The sequence below is a fragment of the Lynx canadensis genome, chromosome A3 (genome assembly GCF_007474595.2).
Source record: "Lynx canadensis isolate LIC74 chromosome A3, mLynCan4.pri.v2, whole genome shotgun sequence".
Classification (NCBI taxonomy): domain Eukaryota; kingdom Metazoa; phylum Chordata; class Mammalia; order Carnivora; family Felidae; genus Lynx; species Lynx canadensis.
In genome coordinates this window covers 64,584,259-64,600,612 of record NC_044305.1, presented here as the reverse complement: position 1 = coordinate 64,600,612, position 16,354 = coordinate 64,584,259, and the positions used below count along the sequence as shown (strand labels likewise).

The 16,354-nt window shown below is 39.9% G+C and overlaps 1 protein-coding gene across 2 annotated transcripts in view; it reads left to right on the top strand.

Moving 5' to 3' along the window:
• SRBD1 (S1 RNA binding domain 1) overlaps window positions 1–12,489 on the top strand; it is a 196,621-nt gene extending 184,132 nt beyond the window's left edge. For both annotated transcript variants that reach the window (XM_032592636.1, XM_030310525.1), the window contains exons 20-21: window positions 7,925–8,109; window positions 11,600–12,489. In XM_032592636.1, coding sequence (XP_032448527.1) covers window positions 7,925–8,109; window positions 11,600–11,889 — 475 coding nt within the window. In that variant the 3' untranslated portion in view covers window positions 11,890–12,489. The remainder of the gene's footprint in view (window positions 1–7,924; window positions 8,110–11,599) is intronic.
• The last annotated feature ends 3,865 nt before the right edge of the window (window positions 12,490–16,354 follow it).

Here is a 16,354-nt window from a genome sequence, read left to right as displayed (position 1 = left end):
TGAAAAGAAACCCAACAACAAATAAATGCTGTGAAAAAAAAAAAAGTGAAGATTAGGTAAACAGATGTAAGAAATTATTTGCACATTTGAGAGGTGCATTTTTCTGGACTTGCCTCACAAGAGTTGGCAGCTTTGGGATGTGAAAATCAAGACAGAATCGTTGCTGACTTGTGACAAGTGATGTGTTAGCATGTGTGTTACCCAGCCGGTTACCCTACGTTAGTTCCTGTGGCGCTGTGACTGCCTCTTCAGAGGGATACACAGCATCATAAGAGGGTGGCCAAGCCTAAACTATTAAGGTAAGTGGGCAGGTTATAAAAGTGATTTTAGGTTTTCTTTGATTTTTTCTTCTTTTTGGTAGTTAAAACCCCCAAACATCAGATCATAATTCCCAGGAAGTAACATTTATCACATTTTTCAAAGGGCCTTCACAAAAGAGCCGGTCAAAGAGCATCTGCCCATTTGACAACCAGATGACCAGGCTGTGGGCTCTTAGGAAGGGACTGTCATGTCTCATGCCCTGCTCGCTGTCCTGACACACCCTGCCTCCAAGTTTCAGGCAAGGCTGGTGGAGGGAACTGGGAACTTGAGGAATCTGAGACAGTACCTGACTGTCCCCTAGCTCTGTCTGGAAGCGGTACAGTACCAGACTACCTGGGTTCACACCATGCCTGTTTGATCTGGGAAAGTGATTTAATCTCCCCGTACCTCAGTGTCCTTGTCTGTTCAGTGAGGAAAAGCATAGTACCTGTCTCATGGGATTACATGAGTTAATATATCTAGAATTCTTAGCCTCTGGGGCAGAGGAAGCTATTGTTGTTGCTGTAATTATTATTGCTGTTTTCTCTAAGTTTATGTATTTATTTATTTAGGTAATCCCTACAACCCAACGTGGGGCTCGAACCCATGACCCCAAGATCAAGAGGCACATGCTCTTACAGCTGAACCAGCCAGTTGCCCCTTATTGCTGTTATTTTTGTTGTGATTGAGGAGGGGCTGTCAAGCTGAGCCTTTTATAAAAGAAAAGGGGGATGTGGTTTATAAACATTGGTCTCCCAGGAAGAAACTGTTCTACCATGTGATCTGGCGATAATTTGGGTCATTTAACATTGCTAATTAACATTAACGCTGGGTCTTGGGACTAAAGAAAATGCTGTGGTTTCTGTGCTGCGTTGTTGGATCAGCCTGTTAGCACCCAGTGGAGGAGGAGTGGCAGTGACTTGCCAGCCAGCCACAACATTGCGTTTGCTTCAGTCTCTCTCATCTCCAAAGTATCGGCCCTCTCCTTCTCTCCTCTTCTTCAGGCTTAGATCACTCAGTCTGGAGCCTGAAATTCAGTAGGGTATCGATCTAGTCTCCCACTGTCTCCCTCCTCCCTTTCCTGTCCCCAGTCTCACTATGGATTTTAACTTTAGCCTGTCTTCTAACTCTCTGTGGGACCAGAAGCAAATTACTTTCACCTCAATTGCACACTCTCCAAATGGAATAAAAATGGCTCTGCCCATTCAGAGGACAGCTAGGGGTTTTATGGAAATGACAGATGTTTAGCATTTTCAAATTCCTTGAAAGGAGGATTCTTTGGCAGTACCAAATTCATAGTAAAAAGGCTGTTTTCTCAAGGAGGAAAGGCCTTACCCTAATACCTGAGCTTTATCCCCTAGTAGTGCCGGAGCTATTTAATTTCAGCTCTGCCATCACTAGCCTGTATGTTTTTGAGGACTACTTTTTTTATTTACTCTCTTCTTTCAAATATTCACAGGCACTAATCCACATTATGGCTTTACAGCCAGTAAATTAAATTATATGAATTCTAAACACAGTGTTTTTGAGCTGTAGAGAGTGTACAGCCTTTGAAACCACTAACTTAATTTTGTCCAACTTTTACTGAGTAACTCAAAAAGAGCCAAACTTTTTCCTTTTGAATTTGGTTTGAAAAAAAATAATAATAAATTATTCCCAGGCAGTGGTCCTTGGGTGCCAAAGTTTAGCCGTGATCTAAATCTTCTGTCTGCATTGAATATTCCCCAAAGTAAAGGGTTAAGGAGTGTTAATGAAGAGGTGATGTATGAGAGCTTTTTCCTTACGTACATCCTTGCGGTCTCCGATGTGTGACTTGGGGCACATCACTTAATCTATCAGAGTTTTGATTCTCTTGTCTGCAAATCTATATCCACAATAAATTTTTGAGAGAGTTCAATGAAATCATCTTTATTGAGCACTTTCAAAGTGTGTTTATCTGCAGGTAAAATCCTACTTCCTGCTTCTAGAAGACCAGGTGGAAGTGGAAGATTATTTATTCTGACATATTGTCTTTGCTTAAAATTAGACTTAGTAAGCTCATTCGAGGCAGAGGCTCTGTCACCGTCTTTCATAGTCTTCTTCCACAGTAAATAAATACTTAGTGAAAAAAGCTGAATATGCTTCTCTAACTTATTTTTCAGGTGCTTCAAAATGCTTTAGCATTTTGTCACATTCCTTTGAAGAGCTGTGTGTGTGTGTGTGTGTGTGTGTGTGTGTGTGTGTGTGTGTGTTTAAAGCAACCAAACTCCATGGAAAGAGGATGATCAAGCTGAGTAATATAGGATTGTTGGGGTTTTCTCTGCTTTTTATTGGAGAGGAGGTGTTGTTGTTTTAAAAAATGTAAGAAAACTAATTTCCCTTTGTCACTTATAAGTTTATTTCTAAGGCAGCTCCTAAAACAGATTTTAGAAATGATGTGATTACATCATTTCAGTGCATGATGCCTTCCCATTTTTATCTACTCATACCCATTTGGATGTATATGTATATACATTTTAAAATTATAGTTTTAATTATATTATCATCACACAGTATACCATAACCTAGCAAGTGGTTCTGAAATAGGAAAAGCCACATAAAAATCAATACTACTTATTCTTTGTGGCATTGGTTATTATTTCACTGATCGTAGATGTTTTGTTTCATGCAACTGTGTAAGCATACTGCCATTTTTTTTATAAAGCTAATGCCCTCTACTAAATTGCTAAAATAAAATAAAACAGCTTTCTAAGGATATGTTCTCTACAGACAGTTAATGCAGTGTGCATGCCATGTCCAGTTTCTATGCATGTATACCAGATCTTTGAAAAAGAAGGAAACATTTGAAGTTCTTCAGAAGTTAGAAGCAGGTAATAGTGTGATGCTTCTAAACCAAGTCTTTTGGAAGACAAACTGCTTCTTAGTCTATGACAGCTCCTTTTCAATTGCTCTTGTTTTTTGTTTTTATTTCTGCCACTCATAGATGCAGGGGGGTGTTCAGATGCAGGGTTTGTTCAGATGCAAGAGGTGCTCCAAAGACACGCCAACTGATACCAAGCCAGTGCCACCTAAGATGCCCCTGGCTGCTGCCTGGATAGCCCCATACCATTTAAAACTCTACTCTTAGATAAAAGTCCGTAAGGGCTTTCAGAGCAATTCCTGTATCCTTTCTTGAAAGGGTTACATTTTTTAAAAGTTTATCTGCAGGCCTCAGAAGCCAGTTGGCTGTAAGTTCTTGTGAAAAAATTGCTTGCGGTAAGTTTCTCTGGTTGATCACATGCTAAGAAAAGCCACTGAAGGGTTATCTTCAGTTACCTACCAGCTTCTCCAATACAGTAGATTCTGTGGGCTTCTCCCTAAATGCACTGTACTTGAATTTACCATTACTCATGGATTTTGCACCAGCAAAGAGTTTTAAGGATTTTGGCCCAGTTCAGTGTCTCAGTTTAACACAGAGGTTAGACAATTGATGATTAAGGCGCAACTCACATTGCTGCCCCTTTGACATGGCTGCTGACACAGCATATGCAGTAAAGTTGGCACCCTCCCTCCAAGCTGAACTAAGCGTGTACTGCTGTGTGCCCACCTGTGTAGATGCAGCTCCTGTAGGTAGTGTGAAAGGAGTCCCGGGTCTTTCTTTTCTGCCACAGTGGAACTTATAGTTGGTCTTTAATATTAAGAGCAGTACATTTGAAAATACACATAGAACCTGTGGTATTGGCATAAAAAATTATTTCTGAACTTTCATTTGTGTCCCACCACTTACTCTACAATCATAGTTAGAATGTCGGGCTTTCTCCTAGAGGACAAGCTCTCCTTTTAAATCACTGAACATCTCCCTGAATTACAAATCACGGCCTGCTTTGTCTGTACCTACTCACTTACAAAATGACCATGCTCTTGCATTTTATGGTTTGTTTACTGATAAAATTGCAACTGAGTCAAACGAATGGATAAAAATAAACCAGTACTAAAGTCTCTTGGAAATGTTGAGAGTGGACAGACGACTTCAGGCCCTCAGCCCTTGCAGCCTGGCTCTTTGCGAAATTGCGAAGCCTGTGTGTTGGGCCCACACACAGGCTAGGAGCCTGTTGCTAAGAGCAAGTTGTTTTTAAAGCGACCGACTTGCATCACCATGGTTCTCCTGTGCTCCGTGGAGTGCTGTGGTGCTTTAATGCCACAACACCAGTCCCCAGCTCCCAAACTGAACGGATATGTCTGAAGTCTTACGAGTCTCAAGAATTTCTTATTCTTTGGGGGAAAATCTTGCAAAGATTAACTCTGTGAGAGGAAAACCCTTGAGTATGTAACAAGTTTCTGTTGCAAATATCAGCGATTTTAGGTTATATAAGCATTCTGCTTGAAAAACAAGCATCATCTCTGCTGCAAGGTCTGTGTTTTAACTTTGTGCAGATGTGCGCTAAAAGAACATGATGTGCTTATTTGTTGCATTTATGCTACTTTCTTACTTAAGTAAGATGGATGAAATTTCATATTAAATAAAAACAGCAGCTCTGACGGCAGTCCTTAGCAAACTGAAAAGCCTTCCAGAGACAGTGGAGAAAATGACACTGTGACTTTAATAACTCATTCACGTTTGAGAGAATTGTCTACATAAATGCATGTATGTAATAATTTCTGTGTGGGATTTATCAGTATTAGCTGTCTCATGTGTAAAACTAATCTGCCATTAAATCATGTTGGTGAAATGTTACCAGAAGTATTATGTTTTATATATATCCCTTATTTTGACACGACTGCAGTTATAAACAGATACACGCTGATGTGTATGGCATGAAACTCCAGTCAGTGAAAATGGCTCTGTGGCCTTGGGCAAATTATTTAACTTCCCTGAACCTTAGTTTTCCTTTTCTGTGTGATAGGACACCTAGCCTTTAGGATTATTGTCAGGATTAAATGAGCACATCGATCAAGCACTTGCGTAATTCCTGGCACTTACTTGTTAGTACACGTTCACCTCCTTTCTGTGTTCCAAGCTTCATAAAAGGCAGTGTGTTTTTATATGGTATTTTTGAGGCAGAAAGTACTTTGTATTGAGTATTACTTAGCCTATCCAGTTCTAAAATGAAACTTTGTATTACATGTTACTTACCACATTCAACTCCAGGGTGAAAATTCAGAATATGTAGAATAAATTTTTCTTAGGCTATTTAAAGAACACATATTTATTGAATGATTACCAACTGTAAAACATTGTTTCCTATCATTGAATGTATTTGAAATCCAGGAGGGGAGCAATCAGTCTGAATGCTATATTCCCAGTTCATTTTACAGTCCTCCTTTTGTTTGCTATTTTTCCTTTTTCATCAACCCTGTTGTAACTTTAAGAAAGTTGTCAAAATAAAGTAGCATTTGACTTTGTTCCATAGTCATTTAAAAATAGGATTGATCAATACGAAACATTAGCCAGGAGCACAATTTGGTACTTTTTTATTGATTTCAGTTACCAGTGCCCTCGGGCTTCTGGTGTGAGAATGAAAATGATATATGAAATATGCACCCAGGTTAAACAGACCAATTTTCTTCTTACATCTGCAACCACTATAAACAGAATTCTTTATATGGAAGTGGCTTTGGAAGCAGTTTAGTCTCATGCACATGGGCACGCGCATGTACACACACAATGCACACTCACACACACACACACACACACACAACCTTAAGATTCCAAGCAGCCTCCTAAGCCAGTGTTTTTGTTATTGAGGCCAAGACTTGTACAGTGCTTTGGAAATTTTCTGCCATTTAGTTACTTTTATTAATTATAAAATGCCATTCAAAGTTACAGATTTACAGCCCATGAATATGCTTTGGCATCTTAATGGTGATTATAAGCCAGAATCTTGAGGATTTGAAAGATGTTCTACTAAATAACTAGTTACAGACCAATCAAGCCAAGAGGATAAACACCGGGGAAGCCTGCTCAGCAGGGCATATGCATCATTTAGAAAGTTGTGCGCAAAAGTTGGCTGTGGGCAGAAGTTGTCGTAGGTCAGCTGTCCCGTCAGTCAGCTTCAGCAGCTGTTCCCTGTCACCAGGGCCCTTACGTGCTACTGCCTGTCCAACAGCACCAGCAGATACTGGCTACCTCTCTGGTGGGCTGGAGAAGCCATGGACACACACACTTACAGTGTAGGTCTCACTGGCCACCAGCTTGGACAGCGACCAAGCACCAATTCCTTGGTCTTTCATTAGACCATTCACCAAGATCTACTCTCTAGAGAATTAGTTGGATTTTGGGGAATCTATCTGTTTTTCAACAAAAATATAGCCATGGGAATATAGAAAGATGGCATATTTGGGCCCAAAGAGATGCCCTCAGTGAGAGATGAGAGAGCTTTCTCCACCAGGTGCCAGATGATCAGTACCACATGATCACTGAAGAAGCTTTTCTGGTTGAACACAACAATGCAGAACAAGACTGGAAATGACAAGCATTCCTTTTGCGATAATGCAGCACCCTGCCAAATGGGATACATCCCAATTCTGATTATAGACAAGCCTCCAACAGTTTTCTTTTTCCCTTCTTGTGTTCCAGAGACATCCTTAGAGGAAAGGATTTGAGGGCATTAGTATCACTATCTGTCTGATTACTGTGTTGACATTTTTAAAGTGCCATTAATCATAGGAAATGGAACTTAATGATGTTGAAAAATACCCAGCCAAGAACTGTCAAGAAAGTTAGCTATGGCCCAATATTCAGATGAAACTGAAGGGGGTAATTCCTTAACCCTTTGCTTTTTTCTTAAGTATTACTGAACTCGGAAGCTAAATAATTGAGAGGCAGCAAATAAGGGAATGCTAAACATAGCAAAGGAAAATTGAGAAAGGCAGGTATTTTTATTTTGTAAATATTGCAACTACAATTTATACAGCATATGAAGATAATATTCATCTTAAGATGATGTAATTGAGATCTTACTTGCCTCTACCCCTTGCATTTTGTAAGAAAGTTATTTTTTCTTTTTGATATCTCCTCCCATATTTTTTCTGTGGACTCAATACTTAATATACTTGATATAATCTATTCCGTGTGAAGCTTGACTGGCGATGAGATTTGAGAATTCGTAGGCTGACAGTATACCTGCACAGGTAACACTGCCATCCTGGGGCCACAAAAGTAAAAAGCAGTGATATGGCATATGAAAAGAATAATTCATTTGTCAAAAGCTGGCAGTTCTTACTGGATATTTTGCTGGATTTTGATAGCATCAGTTCTTGTTTGCCTGTTAGCGAATTTAAATTCAAGTAAGTGTTCCTAACTCAAATTTAGGAAACATGAGGTAAACTGAGGTATCCTTACTTAGAAAATATATATGACACTAAACTCTAATGAACATTACACTGTAAAGTGTTTCTGATCCTGATTTTGAGCAGGTGCTTCATTGGGAAACAGCACAAGAACCTAAATTTATCGCCTCCTCTTTTTTTTTTTTTTTTTTTTCCAAGATCATTCATCATAGCACAGGACACATAACAGATATTCAATCAAGACTGATTGATTGGTTGATTAATGGTACATGGATCTGAGATGAATGAATTTTAGGGTGACCTCTTTGAAAAATAAGTAATATTTGGAAAATAAGTAATATTATTAATAAGTGTTGGGCTTTTTTTGTCCCTGCAGGTTTTTGTCATTCATCAGAGGGACGCTGTATGAGATTGGAAAGCCTGAAATGGAGCAAAAAATAAATTCGTTCCTTGAAAAGGAGGGCATAGAGAAAATTGCAGAAAGTTTGCAAACAACAGTTCACACCTTACAGGTCATCATAGATGGTCTCAGCCAGCCTGAGAGCTTTGACTTTCGAACAGGTAAATAATTAAACGTGAATAACAGCACCTTTTACTTGTATAGCTCACGTTATCTCCCGTGGCCCTCACAACAAACCTCTGCCATAAGCAAAAACGGATATTATTCTCCATTCTGTACGTGTGGAAACTAAAGCACAGTGACCTTTCTTCAAAGTCATTGCAGGTAGTTAGTATCCAGAGCCAAAGCTAGAAGCCCTCTCTTCCCACTCCTTATCCCATGCTTATTTTCCATCACACTAGACTTAAATGCATCACACACTGGCTGCTGTGTGCATGGAGGCACACATTTTTCATAATCCTTTTGTAAGCTGTTATCTCGTAGGAGCCAGAAGTCCAAGGTGAGGCATTCAGTTCATAAACTAAAAAGTGAATCTTCTTCCTAAATTACAGCCTTCCAGGTTACTGGATTCTGTGTCAGCGAACACACTGAACAAATAAGATACTATCTCTCTGTTGATTTTCCTTCTAATTAAAAGTGCTCTCAGTTTTCAGCATAGGTAGATGGTGAGGGAACAGCCATGGTTGTTGAGAGCAATGACCCGATGAAAAAGAATTAAGGGATCAAGTGACCTACTTCCTAAAGAAGTTTGAATAGGAAGCACAGATTTAAATGAATCTAGACTTGTATCATAACCAGTTTTATGACACCATGTTTAGGGCTTGACTCTTTTCAGTCTGAGTTAGGCTCTGTTGAGGGGGTTAGACATGCTTCTTTGAAAAGGTTTAAAGGAGTTTAAAAACACACCCAATAAGGGGTGCCTGGCTGGCTCAGTCGGAAAAGCAAGTGACTCCTGATCTCAGGGTTGTGAGTTCAAGCCCCACGTTGGGTATAGAGCTTACTAAAAAATAAATAAACTTAAAAAAGAAGAAAAACTCACCCAGTGAGTTATACTATTCCCTCAACTTTTCTGTAAGTCAGAAATTACTTTTTTTTTTTTTAAGTTAGAGAAAAAATACACAGTAAGATGTATTACAAAAATGTAGGAGACCCCAGGGTGGTCCATCCAAAGTGGATGTTTCAGTAGACAGATCCACCTTTGGAGTCCTGATGTCCTTGTATGTGAATTCTCTGTTGTTTAGCAGGATACCAGGGAGAGCAGCAGTTCTCAAACCTGGTGGGATACGAGGCTGGTATGCCTAGGACCACCACATATAAAGGACTGGGAACTATTCTCTCTCTAGCTGCAGGCCTCCTGTACTGGGTTTTCTTGTCCGTCTTCATTTTTCTGTGTTGGTGTTGATTGCTCCATTATCCTAGTTACATTGTAGACTAAGAGCAAAGATCGACATTCAGATTATATGGTTCAATTAAACAACCAACTGCTAAGTAGAGGTCCTCACCTTGTCATGCCCTTAGTGAGCAGAAAACCTGGGCTCTGGACCAAGCTTACCAGTTACTGCAGTGTTTTATCAGTGTGACAAGTGAAATTTCAAATAAGTCTCTTTTAAACTCACTTTGGAATTGACCTTTACCCTAGTGTAAGTCACAATTCTCAAAATGTCTGAAAACTTTTATTTTAATACTAAAAATATCCCCAAGTGGGAAGGCAAACAGTCATCCTTGAGAAGAGGCAGTTAGTATGTTGGATATTTCCTCATTACAGTACTTATAAATGTTACATTTTTTCTTTTCTCTGTCTTCTCAAAAATATTCCCTTCCTTGATGCCACATTCTTTCCCTGTACCCATCCCGTCTCCTGTTTTCTCAATGGCGTGATCAGTTCTATTTCTATTAACACGCTGGTTGCTAGTTAGTTCCTATAATTGGGTTTGTCAGAAGCAGCCCGGTGACAGGAGACTGACTATGTAGGCTTGGCCATCAAAGTGTTAATGTTTGCCTGGTACATGGAGGATTTTCTGATTTCTCAGTGGCCCAGGCTGTCTTCAGGAACATGTTAAGTAGTTCCTGACTCTGATTTTCCATGCAAAATTAAACTAAGCAGCTGATCAGGAACCCTTGGGGAATCTGTGGCAGCTGAACCTCTGTAAGAAAAAAGAATTTCCAAGCATAAAAACAATGCCTGTGAGACCTCAAGACCATCCCACCTCTGATCCTGATCAATGACTCAGTTTCACTTTGCTTTGACACAGTCGCTGCCCAGTGTAATATTACAACAGGTTTCTTGCTTCTGGAATCCACTACTTCGGTGTCAGGGGAAAATCTAAAGAATCAATTCGTTTTTGAATATTCCTTTTTTATGAGGAAAATGAGATTTGAGGTTTAAAGAGGACTTTTTTATTTTACAGGCAAAAGGTAAATTAAAAAAAGAAAAACAAACTTGATTTCAGGATGGTTGGACTGGGGGAGGGGAACCAAGAGGTGGCCAGTTGTTAGTACAACTGTAAAGGATAGCTTTAACAAGTAATCAGGATCAAGCCAACAGCTGTGGAGGAAAAGGAAGTGGGATGGGTGGAGGGAAAATGAGGCCTTGGTAAAAGGAGATCCAAGCATAGAATGTTCTTTGTTATTAGAATCAACATTCAGTAATCCTAGGAAAGGGGGCCAAGAAGAGCATGGGAAAATGGAATGCACAGATAACCCCAGAGTCCCACTTAGACTTTTATTTCTACCCTTCTCCCTCACGAAACCTCTGTTGTTGTTCTTGTTTTGTTTTTACTAGAGCCATGATTCCTTGGCACGCTTAATACCCACTTTTTGGGAGAATGGTGTTAACGAACACTGTACGCATACACCGGGGCGAACAAGAAAAGAGGGCTGTAAGGAACTTGAGAGCAGAGATCTGTGTGTCTTCATCTTTGTAGCTCTAGCACCCAGCAGAGTGTGTGGACAGGAGCTGATAAATGTTTGATGAATTGAATTGAAGGAGGAGAAAGAAGATTAGGTACTGGCTGATCTGGGTTTCTGAGCCATAGATAGTCAAGAATCTATTAAGTTTTTGATTGGGTAAATATATTCAAAATGGATGGAAATTGATTCCTGAATCCCAAATTCATGGAGGGAAATGAGAGAGGAGAGCATTTTAATTTCATCTACACTTGACCAAATGTTGACATATTTTCTACCACCTGTAAACAGTTTGAGAATTCAGGAACTGGGGGGAAAACTCCCCATCTTCTGTCGGGGAAGATCTTACTTTTTCTCAGTGTTTGTCATTTGGCCTTGTGTATTCATTGAACAAAGATGTTTTCCCATCACCTCCTCATAAAAAGGAACACAAGACCCTCTATTCTTCTCGGTCCTTGTGTGTACTACTAATGTTTGCATGTTAGCAAGATAGAGTTTGAGAGAAAAAGTGTTCAGGTAAATTCTCCTGACCGTTCCTACTATGCGAATGCTGCTTCTCCAGCTGAGATACATTTTCCCTGAAGGCAGGCCTGGGTTTCAGCTTCTTTCATGGCCCCTCTCAATGCTTACTCCTGGTCCAGCATGTAACTGACACGTGGTAAATACTTATTTACTAATGCATATTGTGTCTAGGAGGTACAGGACCTACTATTTATGCTGTCTTTTTTTCCCGTTTCCTTGTAGATTTTGATAAACCTGATTTCAAGAGAAGCATAGTCTGCTTGGAAGACCTGCAGGTTGGGACAGTTCTCACAGGCAAAGTCGAGAATGCCACTCTGTTTGGAATTTTTGTAGATATAGGAGTGGGGAGATCAGGGCTGATTCCCATACGAAATGTGACAGAAGCAAAACTTTCTAAAACAAAGAAGAGAAGGAGTCTTGGACTGGGCCCTGGAGAAAGAGTGGAAGTCCAAGTACTCAACATTGACATCCCCCGATCTAGGATTACTCTGGACCTCATTCGGGTGTTGTGAGTGTCGTACTAAAAGTCAAATACTGATTTTATTTCCTCATTTCTACAGGTGGGCAAGAATAAGTCAGATGTTTGTGAATTCTAGGTAGCAGGTGAGAAAGAATTCACTCAATATCAGAAGTATTTTTCAAACGCTTTCCTTATTTTTCTTTCTGAATAAACAGAAAAGTAACAGCTCAATTTCTTTTCCCCTTAAAGAAAACAACTAATAGACATCCTTATGGTCTTTACTTAGTAATGATTTTTTGACCCAAATCTTATTTTTTGTATTTCATCTTAGACTCCTTTTGCATTTTGTATAACAAATTGTTTCATTTCTACTTGCCAGCTTGCCTTGCTGGACTTGTATGGAATTGCTTTCTTCATCTGAATTGTACGATGTTTCTTGACATAGAAGGATGGGCAGTGTTTCGCCCTCCCTTTTTTACAGATTTTTTTAAATCAGGTCTTTTGGACTTGATTCATGATTTTCTCTTGCCAAGTAAATAAAAAATAGGCCAATTAGATCCTGATGTGTTCATAACCATCAAGTGAATGGCTCAAAACATTTCTGAGAAGGATATATGTATTGACCCCTACAATAAAGTTCTGTGGCTGGTGACCTTGTTTTTGTTATGTTAACTCAGTGAATGACCTAGGAGTAAGTACATCTTGATTAAAGATGTGGCACATATGGGAAGCCTCTGGAAATTGGAAGGATGGCATTCGGTTTGACTTTGCTTAGCACATAAGGGTATATATTCTTTCTTACGCATTCAGATTAAACTTCAAAGGGGGGAAGAAATGGCCTTCCTAAAGACTGACTATAGATCAGGTAATGAAGGGGCAAGAAAAACAAGTAGATAAAGCAAGTGACTCTTAACTCTGTTTTTGTTCAGTGGAGATGGTGAGTATTAGCATGCCCATTCAGGGTCAAAATTGTTTAAATAGAGCCCATACTAGACTGGTGTTTTGTCCATTCTGGCTGCTTTGGCTGATTTGCTTAATGGAGTCATTTGCATGACTGAATGAATACCTGGTTTTCTCCATGTGTAATGAGCGGAAGATGGTTCCTAAAGAGGGTAACCAGTCCTGCGCTTATTGCCTGGAACAGTCCTAGTAAATACTCATTTGTCCTGGTATGATTTTTAATAGTGCTTCTTTTTTATTCCCAAACTGTCCCATTGTGCACAATAAGTCATATGATCACCTTAGTAATATAGTCCCTTACAAAGTGGTAAATTGGACTGTATTTATTGATAGTTCTGCCTGGTAGTTTGCTAGTCTCAAAATATGCAGTCTTCCAACTGTTGTACGTAGATTTTTTTTTAAGGCAGTAGGTCCCTTAAAAGTTGTATAACTGAAGGCCTGTTTTCCTGACAGTTTCATTTCTGAAATGCTTTTCTCTCTTTGTTACTGGTCTTTAAGAGACAATGGATCTTAATGTTGTACTTTTTTTTTATTTTTTATTTTTTTATTTTTTTATTTTTTAACGTTTATTTTATTTTTTTGAGACAGAGAGAGACAGAGCATGAACGGGGGAGGGTCAGAGAGAGGGAGACACAGAATCCGAAACAGGCTCCAGGCTCTGAGCTGTCAGCACAGAGCCCGATGTGGGGCTCGAACTCACGGACCATGAGATCATGACCTGAGCCGAAGTCGGCCGCTCAACCGACTGAGCCACCCAGGCGCCCCTTAATGTTGTACTTTAAGTTGACCTTCCTACTCCTTCCAGTGTTCTTCCTGGTTCATAATTTGTAGATCAGGGATGAGTGATATGCACCCAAAGGGTCTTATTCTGAAGCCTGCAATGTAATTTTTTAAAAATGCTTTTTTTTTTTTTAAATTGAAGCATAATTGGCATATAACATCATATTAGTTTCAGGTGTACAACATGATTTGATATTTGCGTATATTTCAAAATGATTACCATAATAAATCTGGTTAACATCTATCACCATATATGGTCAAACAGATGCTTTTGGGGAAGAGGTCCTCTCCTTGGCCACTTTAAATGCAGGAACCAGAGCATTTGAAGCATCTCTGTTGACCTGGTAGCTAAGCCTTTGTAGACACAAGAAGAGCTTGATATTGAACTGGGTTGCATGGCTGGTCCTTTCTAGCCCAAACATGGTGGAAGCTCTATAAGGCCTACACTGGGAAAAGTGGGGCATGTCTCATTCATCATGTACCCCTAGAAAGTAGCATGGCACTTGGTGGTCAGTATGTTCAACTAATCCTAGTCCCTATCCTACTGATAATCCACAATGTGACTTTGAGCTGGTATCTTTACTTCTCTAGGCCTCCTTTTCCCAAGTTTAAAATGGGCATGATTGTAATAAAGCATTAATTCTCCCAAAATTTATTGGTGGCCTCCTGACACTGACCATACAGTTATGATGGGAAAATAGACCTTATCCCTGCCCTTATGGAGCTTAGAGTCTATTGAGGAAAAAAGAATCTTTAATTGAGAAATCACATGCAAATATAAAGTTACATTGAGGATAAGCAATATGATAGCTAGCATGTAATAGAGTGGTTTACTTAGTCAGAAATGTCAAAAAATGTTTCGGAGGGGTTTCACTGAAATGTGAAAGATGTCCAGAAGTTAACTAGATAGATATTTTGCTGACCTTAACAAGAGTTGTTTCTGATAAATGGTAGGGGTGAGAGCCTGATGGGATTGGTAAATAGTGGGAGGAGTTAGATTGGGGATTTTGAATATCGACAATTTGTTCAGGAGGTTTGGCTGTCAAGCGAGAAGAGAAATCATATCGTGGTTGGCAGGGGAAAATGGGAGTCCAGAGAGAGTTTTTGTATTTTTTTAAGAAGAAATAATAATATGTACAAATGGAAATGAGCTAGTAAAACAGGAAAATTTGAGACGGGAGACCGAGAGGAATCGCTGGAATGGTACCCTTGAGTAGATGAGACTGGGTGGGATCTAGTACACAGTGACTGGTCTGAAATAGGAATACAAACAGTGTGTCCCTCTTAACAAGAGAGAAGATTGCATGGGCCCAGACATAGGGAGGAGGACGTGATGATGGAAGCTCATAGAAGGTCTCCTTGGTTCACTTCTATTTCTCTCATTGAAATAAAAAGGAAGGTCATCATAGGAGCCTGAAGATCAGGGGTAAAGAGAGTTGGAGGTGTGAGAAGAAAGGAAAAGGAAAGAAAAGGATGAAAAGAATGAAAAGCCTAGGGAAATAGAGTGTGACTTCCAGTCAATGTTAAATGTTCCACTGCAGGTTAAGTAAGGGTCAGGCAAGTAGAAGATCAGTGCACTTGCTTATATAATTTTCTTCCACCCATCAGCTGGATGGGCACAGGTGGTGAGGTGGATCTAATCAGGTTTGGGAGTTCGTCAAGTGAGTAAAATGGAGAGAAGAGCAAGGAAGTTGAGGGAATGTGGACAAAGAAATTGTTGACCATGGAATTTAAACTCCTTAAGAAAGAGTGTAATGGGAAAATGAGAGGCAGTGAAAAAGCACAGGATTAAAGATTGTAGGTCCTGATGGAGTTGGAGGAATGTTAGAGTGGAGGTAACAGAGGACATAATGGGTGAAAGAGTGGCCATCAACAGTGGGAAGCTTAACTTTGAAGTTACAGCTTTCAGGGTTGCAGTGCTTGGTAATTATAAAAAGGGGAGGGGATGATCACAGGAATAAGTAGCAGCAGTAGAAGACCAATGATAAGATCATTAGGAAAGAGAAAGTCAAGGGGCTCCTGAGTGACTAGTGGATTAAGTAGCCAACTCTTGATTTCAGCTCAGGTCATGGTTTGTGAGTTCAAGCCCCTCATTGGGCTCTGTGCTGGCAGTATGGAGCCTGCTTGAGATTCTCTCTCGCTTGCTCTCTCACTCGCTTGCGCTCTCTCTCTACACCTCCCCTGCTCATTCTCACATGCTCTCTCTCTCTCTCTCAAAATAAATAAACATTAAAAAGAGGAAGTCAGGGAATTGAACCTTCAGGAAGAATTATGTATGTGGATAATGATTTTAGGAGGCTGTCACAGTAATGCAGGCATAAAATAATGGTGGCTTGGACAAGAACGTTAGTGGTAGAAATGGTGAGAAGTGGTGGGATTCTGGATATATTTGGAAGATGAACACAGAGCCAAACAGGATTTCCTGGTGTATTGGATATAAGATGTAAGACAGACTGGAATCTAGGATAGTTTTTGGCCTAAGCAACCAGAAGGATGAAATTGTTATCTACTGACATGGAGAAGACTGTTGGATGGTTTTGGTGAAGGACTTTATTTTGGACCAGTTGAGTTTGAGATCCTTATTAGACATCTAAGTGGAGATGCCAAATAAGCAGTTGGCTCTTTCAGGCTCTTTCTGAAGTTCAGGGAAGAGAGCCGGGCTGGAAGTGTTAGTTGGTAATCGGCAGCATAAAACTGTACTAACAGCCCCAAACTGAATAAGGTTACCAGTGGGTATAAATTCTTTGAACATCTCCCTAAGGGCAGGAATTTGTCTT